At 39.1% G+C, this 14,725-nt stretch overlaps 1 protein-coding gene across 1 annotated transcript in view; it reads left to right on the forward strand.

The window, feature by feature from the left end:
* The window catches only part of qser1 (glutamine and serine rich 1), a 34,944-nt gene that overhangs the window by 17,887 nt on the left and 2,332 nt on the right, over positions 1–14,725 (forward strand). Inside the window, exons 5-12 of the mRNA XM_036584907.1 lie at positions 1,311–1,585; positions 4,877–4,993; positions 5,152–5,285; positions 6,418–6,638; positions 8,872–9,009; positions 11,941–12,038; positions 12,649–12,795; positions 13,000–13,095. Of these exons, the coding sequence (XP_036440800.1) occupies positions 1,311–1,585; positions 4,877–4,993; positions 5,152–5,285; positions 6,418–6,638; positions 8,872–9,009; positions 11,941–12,038; positions 12,649–12,795; positions 13,000–13,095 (1,226 nt within the window). The remainder of the gene's footprint in view (positions 1–1,310; positions 1,586–4,876; positions 4,994–5,151; positions 5,286–6,417; positions 6,639–8,871; positions 9,010–11,940; positions 12,039–12,648; positions 12,796–12,999; positions 13,096–14,725) is intronic.

A 14,725-nucleotide genomic window follows, 5' to 3' on the forward strand; every position in this document is an offset into this window, starting at 1 on the left:
CATGCTAAGCAAGATTTTTAACTAATAAATCTAAACTCCCCTGTTACGATCCCATGTTTTGTCTAGGGTGCGTGGGATCTGTAACATGTGGCATTAAAATACTGAACTGGTGAGAATCGATTAGAAGCGTGAGGAACAGACCAGTATAGAGCTTTTGAAGCCATTTTGATTAAAACAAACCTCAATAAAACCAGAGTGCTGTGATACGTAGTACCACACTGGAAGAATCAAACTGGACGGCACCAAAGAAAAGAACATATCAAAACCGACCCACGCTTGCCTGCTCTGAAACAAAAAGTATTTAGCTAATCTAAAAAAAAGGAAACCAAGGCTAACAACTCTAAACTTCCTTTGCCAGTAACCAAAAGTACATGTGGTGGTGCGCGCCCTCTGACCTAGGGAGCTAGACAGAGTAGACATCTACGTGGTGCGAATGTATAGGCACACCCCTCTTACCTGTTTGAAACCCCAGGTGGTACCAACAGTCTCTTGTAAAACAAAGTTAAAAGTAAAATACCACAACTAAAGTGCTTCCTCTAACATAAAAGACCATCTTACAAACCAAGTTAAAAGAAGCACTGGTAAAATACCTAAAACACTCCCAACACAAGAGATACTGCACGTAACACCCAGAGAAGTAAAAAGTAGGGATGCACTGATATGGAAATTCTGGGATGATGCCAATATCCAATATTTTTTGCATTCGTCTTTTGACGGTGATATGTATGCATTTATAAAATATAAAAATTGGAACTAAAATTGGGATTAGGAATACAGAGAAATAACATTTATTCCAGTATGGTTGCAAATGCAGCAAATTGAATAAAATTCAGATACTTTGAGCACATTCTGCTCTTCCAGAGTAGTAGTTTTGTGAGCTTAGCATGGTAAGCAAGATTTTTGACTAATACATCTAAATTCCTAGAAAACAGTGCAATATTTGGACATGACTTGTATTTGCATAGCTGCTGAGGTGAATGATCTTAATAATACCTTAGCAGTTACTTCTGTATTTTAGTCTCAAAATGGAACAGAATGTCATGTGCAAACCAATTTTCTTCTTGGAATGATGCTGCCGGATCCCGCTACATTAGACTGTTTTCTAAACTTGTCACTTTCTTTGAGTTTTCATGTCTAGTTAATTTTTTAACCAATACCAAAATGGTATCATCATGCTTCCCTATTAAAAAGTATTTTGAATGTTTACCTGAATTAGTAAGATCTGCGTTCTGAATTAGTAAGATCTGCATTCTGAATTAGTAAGATATGCATTCTGAGCTTGGGTACATGATATGGTATCTATTTCCTAGACAGCACAAGTTCAGGCGAAGTCACAAAGCAAGAGCAGCCATCAAGCACCCAGTCAACAGATGCAAAGCCACAGGAGCCACTAAAGCCTGTGCAAAAGGAAGTGTCTGCTGAGGAATTGGTGAAGAATGTGCCTCCAGACAAACTGGCTGTGCAGCTGACCACTGTAGCTATTGAAGGCCTAACAGACGAGGAACTGTCCGACAGTGAAGGGGAGGGCATGTACCGAGAACGAGATGAGTTTGTGGTGAAAAACGAGGAAATAGACAGCCTCAAGGTACGTGACTAGGTTTTATGTTCAAGGCCTTTATTTATCAAATAGGTGTGGAGCGCATACTGTTTCATTTACAACAGGCCTAAAATGATGCCATATGTCTTCCAGTATACATTTTCCATTATGATATTTTCATTTTCAGTAGTTAAGCTGCTTTGAATGAAAACTTGACTGGTCTTCAAACATAAATGTTATGCATTTGAATGGTAATGATTCCCAGAATTCAAAATTCAGTTTGGTACAGTACAGTGCTGTTGAAAAGTTTCTTGATTGTTTCAAAGTTATTTTATATATATCTACACTCTTTGTCTATTTTATCAGCTCTACTTACCATATAGATGCATTTTGTAGTTCTACAGTTACAGACTGTAGTCCATCTGTTTCTCTGCATACTTTGTTAGCCCCCTTTTACCCTGTTCTCCAATGTTCAGGACCCCCACAGGACCACCAAAGAGCAGGTAATATTTGGTTGGTGGGTCATTCTCAGCACTACAGTAACACTGAAGTGGTGGTGGCGAGTTAGTGAGTGTTGCACTGGTATGAGCGGATCAGACACAGCAGTGCTGCTGGAGTTTAAACACTGTCCACTCACTGTCCACTCTTTTAGACACTCCTACCTTGTTGGTCCTCCTTGTAGATGTAAAGTCAGAGACGACAGCTCGTCTGCTGCTGCACAGTTTGTGTTGGTCATCCTCTAGTCCTTCATCAGTGGTCACAGGACGCTGCCCACAGGACGCTGTTGACTGGATATTTTTGGTTAATGGACTATTCTCAGTCCAGCAGTGACTCTGAGGTGTTTAAAAACTCCAGCAGCACTGCTGTGTCTTCGTCATATATACAGATTTTTTCTCAGATAAATAAGTTCTCAAATAGAACTTTCAGTGCCTCCTTTCCCACCTTCTCCCAAAATAAACTCCTCTGTAATTTTTAATAACTTCAGACAATAAAATGAATTTTTCAGTATATACCTAGTATACACTCTAAAACAGTGGTCACCAAAACTGGTCCTGAAGATCTACCTTTCTGCAGATTCTGGTTCCAACCATAATCTACAACATCTGCTCCAGTTAATTTTCTCCAGAAGTCTCTGATTGACTGGATTAGATACTTTATTATGAGGTAAAGAGGAATGCATTGTGTTAGGTGCAGGTTTGAACGAAACTCTGAAGGAAAGTAGATCTCCAGGAGGGGGGTTCGTAACCATTTCTCTAAAATATAATATCTCTGTGGGCCAGTGATGTATCTTCATGATGCAGGCTCATTTTGTGCTTTACATGCATTTGATTCAAAACAAGACAATCATATTTGAACTGTACTGTGGTCAGCCAGTCATAAATTGTTAACTCAGTAATCCATGCAGTATGTTTAAATAATATTATGTAGCCACAGCGACTGTCATAATCAAACCGCTCTCAGACTCTTTCTGTTTCCACTGATATTCCCTTTGTGAAATATGCTTACTGCACCTCGCTAGTGAACTTCGCTAGTGCTCTTACCGTATGTCAACATAATTAATGTTTCATTAAAGGTTTGGCACTCAGACGTTTTTAAAAAGGAGGAGACAGATAACCGGTTGAACTCTAAATGGGAAAGCTCGTAATGCAGGCCCGTGCACAGACATGTTAGGATGCGGGTGCTCAAAGAAGAAAAGGGCAACATGAACATGAATTTAACTTAATTTAATTGACTGTGTAGTGCAACCACTCTTTTCAAGAGACACAATGTAATCGTGTTTCAGATCAAACCAAACAGCAGCCAAAAGCTCTATTCCTGGGCCAAGACTGAGGGTCATCTTGCTGAATCTGATCTTGAAGAATGGCAGAGGCAATGTAAAATAGAGTTGTTGTACTTATCTACATGGTGACTGTATTACGGGAAGCCCCCTCATCAATAAAAACAAGTAGTCACCTTGTTGGTGAAGGCATAAGTGTGAGAAAGCCACCTTTTCTTTTAGAGATACATGTATTTGCTGGAATTACCTTAAATACATATTTTGTGCGCGTTATTTGAGCCAAAAACTGAGATTTCATTATTTTTTACCAGTGATTACGAATAAGTTTTTGTAACTATGTCCTGTCCTCTAACCTGTACTGTCAGTTTTGTGTTTAGACATGTTTTTTAATATTTTTGTTCTCTTCCCTTTCAAGTAGATTGACGCTTGGTCTTGTGCGATGGGAAAAACTTAATTAATTAGATTAATAATAATAATAAGAAGAAGAATAATAAAATTTATATTTTTAAAATAATAGCTCCAATAGAAAACAGGCATAAAATATCAATAAAATATATCGCAGTTGTCGGAACAAAACCTTGCATCTCCAAAATGGTAACTTTACAGGAGAAGGAAAAAACACACTTTACTTTTAATGTAAGTCAATGGAAGCAGACGTTTTTCCAAATGATTTTGGGTCGTTTCTTTTAGTCCTTTCATCATGAAATTTACGTACAATGTAAAGAGTAACAAGTATTTTCAAATTATATCAAAAACTGAAAAATGTCAAAAATGGAGATAGGACGGTTTCTTCCAACAACAGCGATATAATGAAAACCAACTTAGTAAGCAATAAGAAAAATCTAATTATTTACTAGAATAGAACAGTAAAAGAACTAACATCAAATAAAACAATGGCAATAAAATATTAAAATAATAATAATAGTAGTAATAAAAATAAAAATGAGAAAGGAAAGGTTAAACTCAACTAAAACAGCTACCGGCTGTCTGAAGGTGGCTAGAGACTGAATTTTAAAATGACTGAGTGACACCAGTGAGCTGAGTTTTAGAGACTCCTGTAGTGAATTCCAGCTCACTGGTGCACTGTAGCTAAAAGAGACAAGTTGGCTCCTTTAGTTTTGCACTGGGGCTACAAAAGTAATGTAGCTAAGAAATAATGGAGGCTTATACCTCATCAAATAACTGTGCCTGTTTATTTCCGTGGACTGCCATAACCTGTATGAGAGAACGCAGACTGTCTACATATTACACTGCAAGTGGAAATTATCAGGGTCCAGAGTCCAGAGCAGCACCCGTAATCTAACACACCTGACCCAGGTAATGAAGGCTTTCTAGAGCATCTGAATATTAGAGACAGGTGTGTTGGATCCGAACTCCTTAGGGTGGGAGATCTCCAGGACCAGGATTGAGCACCTCTGCTGTGTGACGTACTGATATCTATAAACAGGAACTAAACTGGGAGTGGAAGGTTGTGTAAATTGTGTTAACTATTGCTGAAAGATCTCTGTTCCTGTCCACAGTTGATCTTCATTGTGGCATGTTCTGTGTTTTCTTGGGTGCAGATCACATTAAAGGCAGGAGTAGAGCCACCAGCCATCTGGAAAGTACAGAAGGCCTTGCTGCAGAAATTCATACCAGAGCTGAGAGACGGAAAACGAGTGTTTTCAGCCACCAACAGTGTGAGTGAAAAAAACAGTTTCTGATTTTGTGTTGCTCTGGTGCCAACTGCTTTATCAGTAGAATAAATACCAGCTGTCTAATTTTGCAGGGCAGCTGGCCCAAGACATTTCTGACAGTCATCATTTTAAACTTCAGTTTTATTTTCTCTGCCCCGTAGTATCTGGGTTACTTTGGAGACGCTAAGACCATGTACCGGAGAGTGTACGTCAAGTTTCTCGATACTGTGAACAAGCGGGAGTACGTGCGCGTCTGCAACAGGAAGCCAAGGTGCAAGCCAATGCATTCCATGAGGTACCGCTGCCTTTTCTTTCTTTCTGCTGTTCTTATCCGAGCGCAACAAGCTGTCAGATTTCTTCCTAGCAGAAGCAGAATCAAAGCAGTTTAGATTTATTTGTTATTTTTATTTTATGACAAATATTTTGAACAAAGTCATGCGGCTTGCATTGAATCCCACTCACACACACACACACACACGCGCGCACACACACACTCTAACAACAATGTCCCCATGGCAGCACATTCCTTTCTCCCAGATCGAGTCAAGCCCACTCATCGGCCTTCTCAGAGAATAAAACCGCAGACAAAATCACTCACAAAACCACATTTTAGTCTTTATTTTCTGATGTTTTCAGGGCTTTGTGGATGCACAAATCTGATAGTTTCAAATCCGACCTGAACCACTGTCATATGTGGTCCTAGATCGGATACGTATCTGATTCGTGGTCATGCGACCTTAATGTGACACTCGGATCGGAATTCATGTGCTTTTTTTCCACTGCGCCATCATTCAGCGTTACCATGGCAGCAACACCGAACAGAAGTTAAAGCCTGTAAACGGTGGAAAAGCAGCTCATCTCACCTTTTTCTTCTTCGTCTCGCTTGATTCTTTCACGTGACGTTACTGAGTAGGATGTGCTCATGCGGGTCATTTCAGGACGCCGGTTCGTTCACATTAATGACAGATTTGAGTCACTTACCTAAACGATTATGAACCATCATGTCAGAGAGATCGGATTTGAGCAAAAAATCAGATCTGAGCAATGAGGCTTGTAATGTGAACGTAGCCAAAGTAGAAGTTTTTCATTTTTTTCAGCATCAGCAGGAAAGAGCTAAAAAAACAAATAGTCTTAAGGCACTTAAGTACCTTATTTAAAGTCATTTATCTTGACATAAATGTGTTTTTACCTTTAAAATTATAGTCCATCCATCATGACATTTTCACACAGTCTAAATGGCAGTTGGTTTTTATTCCCACAGTTATGATGCTTATAATGTGTATTTGCCACTTTGTGATTGCCAAAATCAAATAATTGCTGGCCAGTTATGAAATATCAATGCTATTTTTCAGCTGCTGTCATTCCAGTCTGGTATAATTGTGTCATTTATAAAGTCACCAGTTCGTTTGTTCTTGCCTTGATTTTAGAGGCTGTCAGATGAAGGCTCTTCTGGCCCACAGCGCTGCAGCCCCGGCCGTGTCCGACTCCTCCACGCTGAAGCCCAGCACAAAGCAGGGCCTGTCCAAGCCCAGGCCCAAGCAGGCCAAAACAAAGGCTGAACCTCCACCCAAGAAGAGGAAGAAGTGGAAGGAGGAGTTCACAACCCCTCCACTGGACTCCTCTCCAGAGGCTGGGAGTGAAGATGATGGTGAGTAATTTGCGACACCCCTCTAGTTCATTGTCACATTTTTCCATGGAACCATTGTGGGCAGCTATAATTTGCTTATAGCACCAGTTGCGGTTGAAGCGACATTTAATAACTGGCCAGCAGACTGTGCGAGTCTAAAGCATTTGGTTTGTATTAAAACCTCAAGGTATTTTTTTGTTGTTGGTGGTATTTGATTGACACACCATGGTTATCACCACATTTATCAACGGCAACGACAAAACCATGCTGTAATTTTACAAACCCTATTACAAAAGTTGGCGCAGTAGATAAAATGCAAATAAAAACAGAAAGCAGTGGTTTATAAATCTACTTTGACCTGTATTTGAACAAAAACATTACAGACAAATATAAAGGTTTACTTATCAGCTGTATGTAAATACACTTTAAAAAAATTGGGACAGGGAAAAATCAAGTCTAGAAACATTGTTAGATGTTCAGAAAATATTTAGAAGAGGTGATGCAATCATGCTTGGATATAAAAGGAGCATCAGGAAAGACTTAGTCCTTTATGAGTAAGGATGGGTTGAGGCTTGCATCAGCCAAAAAAAGCAACAGTTTAAAAATGACTTTCCTCAGCAAGTGATTGCAAGGAGTTTAGGAATTTCGCCCTCCACAATGCACAATAATACAATGCATGCTTATTTTAGCAAGTAACATTCTGCATGTGTACACAGGCTGCATAATCAGAGCCGATGATGAACTGGTCTCCCATTGAAAAGTCTTTCACACTATTAAGCTCAAAATACAACGGGTATAATAGCAAAGTGGCAAAACATTACGCTTTCATACACTTTTACATGCTTACATAAAATATTATGCATTTGTACTGTTTTAATGCAGGTCAAACAGAATTTAATAATCACTGCTTTCTGATTTATAAGCATGCCACACACTTTCCCAACCTTTTCCGAACTGGGTTTGTATATGAACGTCTCACTCTTAGCTCGCTGAAACAAGCAGAGAAATTCCGTTGAAATTGTGTTGAAGTGAAACAGTTGGTTCCGGCCACGCAAGCTGATTGGCTGAGAAGCGTTCTAACTGTGCTGTTATTTCACCATAACATCACGGGTTTTTCACAAGCACTGTATGACTCCGCTGAGACGCCGTTGCTAAGCAACGACTTTGACCGCTGTAGGAGAAGCTCAAGCCATTTGAACGTTTTTACTTCTTACTTTGCCACAAACAGAAAATGGACACTTTTAAGATCACTTCTGACCGACAGCCGATTTGGTCAGACTCTGAAGATGAGACGGCACTAAATTCCCAAACTGTCATCACCACTGAGCAGCTTTTCAGTCAGCAGCTGAGACAGAAGAACAGCTAAACAACCTGGAATCAGCCAGAAATGAACCGAACACCATTCGCCAAACTAAATGGGCTGTAAGATGCTTTACAGACTGGCTGGAACAAAACAACATTAATACTGATCTGGCAAAAAAAGACAGAACTGAGATAAACTTGATATTGCGGCAGTTTTATGGCTCAGTCCGAACTTCAGAAGGCGAGGCTCACAGCAGACTGAGCAGCGAGTGGGCGGAGTTCGTTACTCTGACGTAGCAACAAGCTGCTTGTTAAGGAACTATAATTTGGTGAAGGAACTGCGAACATTAAAACATATTAAACGCCGCGTTCATGGCCCAGTTTATTAATTTATTACTTTATTTATTTAACTGTTGTATTAAAGCAATAGAACACTCGAGGTAGTGTGTTATCGTGAATAACACACATCTGTGGCGACCAAATCACAGCCGTGATGTTATTTTGCGATAACACACTCCCCCTCGTGTTCTATTGCTTACATGATTTGAATTTGATGAAAAGGTATTGTTGTGTGTACAATCTTCTACAGTCCTTTTTACATTTTTGCCATTTTTTGTCAATTGTTGATGAGAAGTTCAGAATTGAAACTCTCCAATCAGAGTATAAATTCTATGCTAACATAATGAATTACCTAACTGTAACTACCTGTGTAATTATATAATTACAATTAAATAATTATGCAACATATTGAATGTGTTTCTAATGCATATCAAATCGCATGTACTTCAAATCATAACTCTAGACTTCTAAGGGTAAAGGACTGATGTAATTCTTCCAGAGAACTGAAAATGATCACAGTACAAATATGTGGGGTCATGAGTCCTGGTTTAGCACTGTCCTCCTCACCTGGTTGTATATCTGTCTCTGTCCTCGCTGGTTTCTCCTTGTTCAGAGTTTACGCCTCCTGTCCCGTTTGCCTCGCGCTTCCTGAACACCAGGACGATGAAGGAAACCTTCAGGAGTTTTGTGGAGCTGCTGATCAGTGTTGCCCTGGATGCAGACGTGATGATCGCACTCGAGAGGGAAAATGGTGAGCAGTATTTCTGAGTAGCGTTGTGTATTTCAGTCAGATTTAATATTTAATTTTGACCAGGCCACAAAAAATGTGTTCTGGTGATGTCACACCGTCAGGCTGCTACTATTTTAGTAGACAACTTCAGGTTCATTCAGCAGTGCAGTGGCGTTTTTTTATGAGATAAAAAAAACGCCATAACCAATCCAGCAAAGGCAGTAAAACGTGGTTTTTAGGGGGGATTTTAAAAGCATATTAACCAGTATATTTAAATGTAATACCTTAATTTGATTTATTGCTTGTTTATTGCTGTTATGATAACAAATGAAAGCTGAAATCTAAACAGCTGAGATTTCCCACTGTGTTACTCATGCTGCATCCCAAACGTGCACACTAGTACACTAAATAGTGTATAGAAAGAGTGCGGTACCATTAGAAGTGCACTCATTAGCGTAGTATGTGAAATATAGAAGTGTGTGGTTTGGGGCGCAGTGCTGGTGAGACGTGTTAACAGTCCAGCAGCTCCAGTGGCTGATCATAGCTGTACTGTGCTGCTCATCAGCTGCTCATTAAACATTTCCAAGCCGTAGTTTAGTGTTTCCTGATTTAGGACACATTTATTGAGGTAAGCTTGATGTCCACAAAACTTTCTGCGACATGATGTTTGCTTCTTATTCACCAGCTACTTTTTCCAAATTTGTTCCGTGTGTGAGGCGACTGATTGTTGCATATTTAAGGTGGAACAAAAAATTCAAATAAGAAGGTGGCGAATAAGACGCCAACTCCAGCTTAATTGGGTTTTTTATTTAAGAGCTTTGGCAGTTTTAGTACTTTTTGTAAAATCTCACTCTGTATTCTGAACTTGAGAGATACGCAGGTTATACAAACCCAGTTCACCAATCAAGCTGATCTCCTCCTCGTAGCATTTTCTGGAGCCTGCAACTAAAATTTCCACTTTTTTATCTTTTTCATGGTAATTCTGGTCTGTTTTCTTTGGTCTTCATCCACCTGCAGGGCTGTAGCTGCAACAATAGTGATGAGACAAGCTCTATCGGAGCACAGTCAGAGTCACAGCTTGCCTACCAAAATCATGGTGGTGTGTTCTTAATTATGTAATCGAGTACTATGAATAGGTAACATGTGGCTTGAAATGTACACAGAGGAAGGCAGTCAATCTGAAGTGTTTAACATAAACAGACATATGGCAGTCATTTGTATTATGGGTGTTATCAGGACTTGTAGAACACCGAACACCTGCATAAATCATAAAGACAGATTTAGACCAATTATAGAGAACCTGTTAACAACAACCAGTGTATAGTAACTCCATTAAAGGGGAATTCCATCTATTTTTCAAAATTCCTACATAGTTATGTGGTTAAGATGTAAACAAAGTCATGCGGATTGGTTTAATGTAAAGTGCTTCATTTCTTGAGAAACCTATTGGCTTAAATTCTTTACAGTGGTGGTGATAGGAACCAGAGGTCCTGATATCTACAACACAAATATAACCATTTTATTTACTATCCAAACCCACCAGTGAACCTCCACATGTCTTCTGAATTTATATATGTAATGTTGATGATGGTAAAATAATGGTTAATCTCTTTGGGGACTATATTGCCTTAGAACATACTTCCTGTATCCCTCCACCATGAATAGATTTAAATAAAATGATCAAAATACATTTTCGGCCAAAGTTTGTCCCAAAACTACTGTAAATCAATGTCTCAGGCAGTGTATTCTATACCGTTTCATATAATAACATTCTGCGAGGGAGCTTTTAGGCACATTAAAGTCCTCAAACGTCTGGTTTCCATCACCACCACTGTGAACAATTCTTACTTAGTAAGTTTATCTAAAACAAAGCATTTCACACCAAACCACTCTGAATGATTTTGTTGATATTAACTATTTAATTGTGCAGAAATTTGGGGAAATATCAGTGGAGTTCCCCTTTAAATGCATGGAAACAAGAAACTGATTGAATGCGTATGCACTGCTTAGGCATTGGTATGGTGTCGTTGCCAAGCAACCATGGACCACAGAATGAGGAGAACGTTCGCTCGCCCATGGCTGTATAGTATTGCAGTCATTTCATGATTTTCTTTTTACTTTTTGTCGTATAACAATGAACATATGGTAACACAGCACTGTTTAATGCAAAGACTTTCTCTTTATAAGTACTTTTTGGTCCAAATTACCACCACAAGTCTTATTTAGCACCAATCCAGTGGCGACTCTCTGCTCATGCTGGGGCTGAATCTCAAACGACTCCCTGCTCCCTACATAGTGCACTTCGTAGGAATTTAAATACTGGCTCCTGCTGCCCAACAGTGCAAAATATGGCTAAGAAATAGTCATTTGGGACACATCCACACTCAATAAATGATGCATGTTTGGCTGTAGAGGTCAGAATTTCTAAACTTTCATAGCTAGAACACTATTTAGGGAGTACAGACCCATTTGGGATTTTCAGCAGATAAACAGTAATTGTGCATTGAAATGTGTTCTCTGTAGAGGATTAAGACTTACTTTCACTTAGACAATCAACAAAATGTAACTCATGAGGGGTGTCCAAACTTTTGCATACCATTGTATGTATGTATTTTATTTGATGGATTCTAAATTGCTGACTAGTAAAGACCTCAGTCCCTCAGTGAGTGTATTGTTTTGACTAGTGATTTATGCACCACTGTCGCTAGTGACGCGGTTCGTGTGCGTGTTTTCCTCCACCGCACACCAGGAGCACAACGCTTACCTATAAATAATGCTAAAGGTTATATAAGCTCAACCGTCATGTTGTCTGATTGAGTAATGCTGGTTTACTGAGAGGAGAGAAAGCAGTTTTTCATAGTTTATACCTCAGACTGAATGTTTGCTAGGTTGGCCTCTGTGCTGATGCTCTGGTATACGACCCATGTGCTGATGTAATCACTTTTTCCGCAGATGAACTTCTCCTGCCACATATGAAGAGAGTGGATGGAATGATTACAGACAACAGGAGGAGGCTGCTTCCTAAACTGCGCGTGGGTCAGGTTTTCAAAGTGAGCATCCCCTCCAAAATCCACTCTGTGTTTATTAAATCAACAGTTTGGTGAAAAATCAAATGTGCGCAATTTTCCCCTTAGCCCAGATATAGTTAGTCAGCCAAGATGGGTTTGCTGTCTGATGTTTGCTTTAGTTTTATACTGGAGCTACGAAGCTAATGTAGCTAACACATACTCTACCAGTTAGCCTTGTGCAGTTCTGTGCGTCTACATCATCACACTTGCCTTAAACCGTGAGGAGTTAAACATGAAAAACAGTACATTCAAAATTCAGGCATTAAGTTAGTTTCCATTACTTTTTTTGACACTTGTGACTGTTTTTATAGATAACCAAACATGTCTTGGCTGGTCGACTTTGTGGTAGGAGGAAAAATAGTATAAAATACATTTTTTGCCAAACCATTTCTTTAATATACTCCATAAACTGTTGTCAGCCTCCATCCCAGTGCTGTTACTATAATACAGTCCAGTGAATGGATTTCTGTAAGCCTGCATTGATTATTGTGTAAATTAGAGCTTTTTTTCTCTCAGTATTTGTGCATGCTTCCTGTTTGCTACTTCTAGTTTCTCCAACTGACCCAAACCTCTCACCTTTATCCATTCGCAGAACGCCTTGGACAGCTTTCCTGAGTTGGCTGTTGTAACAGAACTGAAAACAGATGGAGAGACCCCCACTTTTAAAGTCCGACTGAGTGGGAAGGCCTACAATAGGAAGACCATGAAACCCTCTAAGTCCCCTATTAAGCTTCCCCTGGTGAGTTCATCAGTCTGACGATATAAATTAAGATGGATGTTGTCAGTGGGCACAGTTGTTCTGTAGTACGTACATCTGACCACTAGGGGGTAGACATCTCAAATCTTTTAACATGCATAAAAAGTAATGAGAGGCAAACAACTTCTGTCTCTCTCTCTCTCTCTCTCTCCCTCCCTCTTTCTCCCTCTTTCTCTCTCTCTCTAGGAGTATACAGTGGACCAGCAGAAAACCCATTGGTTCTCTCTCTATCACTCACTGCAGCACTACAAGTACCATACATATCTGATGTGTATGGAGGAGGTGAGATTGTGTGTGTGTGTGTGTGTGTGTGTGTGTGTGTGTGTGTGTGTTTGATTGATTTCAAAAAGCGTTCAAACGTACAGAATCAACAGAATATTTCTGCTTTTGTTGTAGAACCAGAGAAAAGCAGTTCTATCCTCTAGAACCAACGAAATACTCTTGATTTTGTAAACCATTTGTGTATGTATGTGTGTGTGTGTGTGTGTGTGTGTGTGTATATATGTGTATATATACATAATGTGTGTGTGTGTGTGTGTGTGTGTGTGTGTGTGTGTGTGTGTATAATCCATAACACATCTTCTAGAAAGAACACACTTAAATTTGGCATTTTTATGCAGATTTTAGTTCTCAGTTTCTGTTTATTTGCTGAAATAATAAAATGTAAAATGTACCATAACTTTTTGCACAAGTCACATTACATGTTTCCAGCAAATAAACAGTAACTGTGCATTAAAATGTGCAGAAATATGTTCTCTGTAGAGGGTTAGTTCACTTATTTACACGAGGGGTGCCCAAACTTTTGCGTACAGCTGTATGTATATGTAATATTTGATAGATTCTAAATTGCTGACTAGTAAAGACCTCGGCCCCTCGGGGAGTGTATTGTTTTGACTAGTGATGCATGCACCTTTATCACTAGTGACGCGGTTCGTGTGCGTGTTTTCCTCCACCGTACGCCAGGAGCACAACGCTTACGGTCAAAACGCTGCTGTAGGCCGCAGTGCCTTTACTGAATAAGGACAATCTGGTTTGTTTTGACAGCATTTTTGTGTCACCTACAGTCAACCTTGCAGATGAGTTTTAGAAGTTTACAGATAACACATTTACTGAGTTTCAAAATGCTGCCATCAGCATTTCTGTAGAGATTCTAGTCTGTGCTATATTTATTATTGTTTATACTGACAAATTCTAGGTAAGTCATCATTTTAACAGCAAAGACCTCAAATTAATTGAGTTTCCTAGTATGCATTAAAAAGAAATGCCTCATGCTGCTATGGACTTCTTCAGCTTTTTATTGGAATGTCCTCTCTGACCCAGTTCAGCTGATTCTTGTTGACTTTGTATGTATGTACATTAAAATTTAAAATATATTAATTCCTTAAACCCCCTGAAACGTTTTAGCAGCTCAGCCAGATTGCAGTGTTTTCTATGTGGTTAATAATAAACTTTAGGATGAATGTACCTGAAATTTTAAGGGGTCAGTTTTTCCCTCAGGTTTGTAGCCTTCCTTCCAGAAAGACTTTACAGTGTGAATTTACAAAGGAATTCCTAATAATAATACTCACTTCATATGAAGTTGTTTTTCCTGTGAAATTCCAGTTGTGAAGTCTGGTTCCTTGAAAAGTGCGCACGTGTGTGTGTGTGTGTGTGTGTGTGTGTGTGTTTTGCGTTTTGTACATTTCTAAAACTGAAATAGCAAAACCAGTTCTCGGTTCTTGAGTTCAGAGTTTGTATTAGAATTAGGTTTAGATAATACTTCTGCTGCTTATTATTATTATTATTATTATTATTAAATATATATTTCGCTGCTGTCGGAACAAAACCTCATATCTCCAAAAAAGTAACTTTACAGGAGAAGGAAAAAGTTCTCCACTTTTAATGGAAGTAAATGGAGAAATAATATTTCTAA

This window comes from Colossoma macropomum, unplaced genomic scaffold, assembly GCF_904425465.1.
Source record: "Colossoma macropomum unplaced genomic scaffold, Colossoma_macropomum, whole genome shotgun sequence".
In the NCBI taxonomy this organism is placed as follows: Eukaryota; Metazoa; Chordata; class Actinopteri; order Characiformes; family Serrasalmidae; genus Colossoma; species Colossoma macropomum.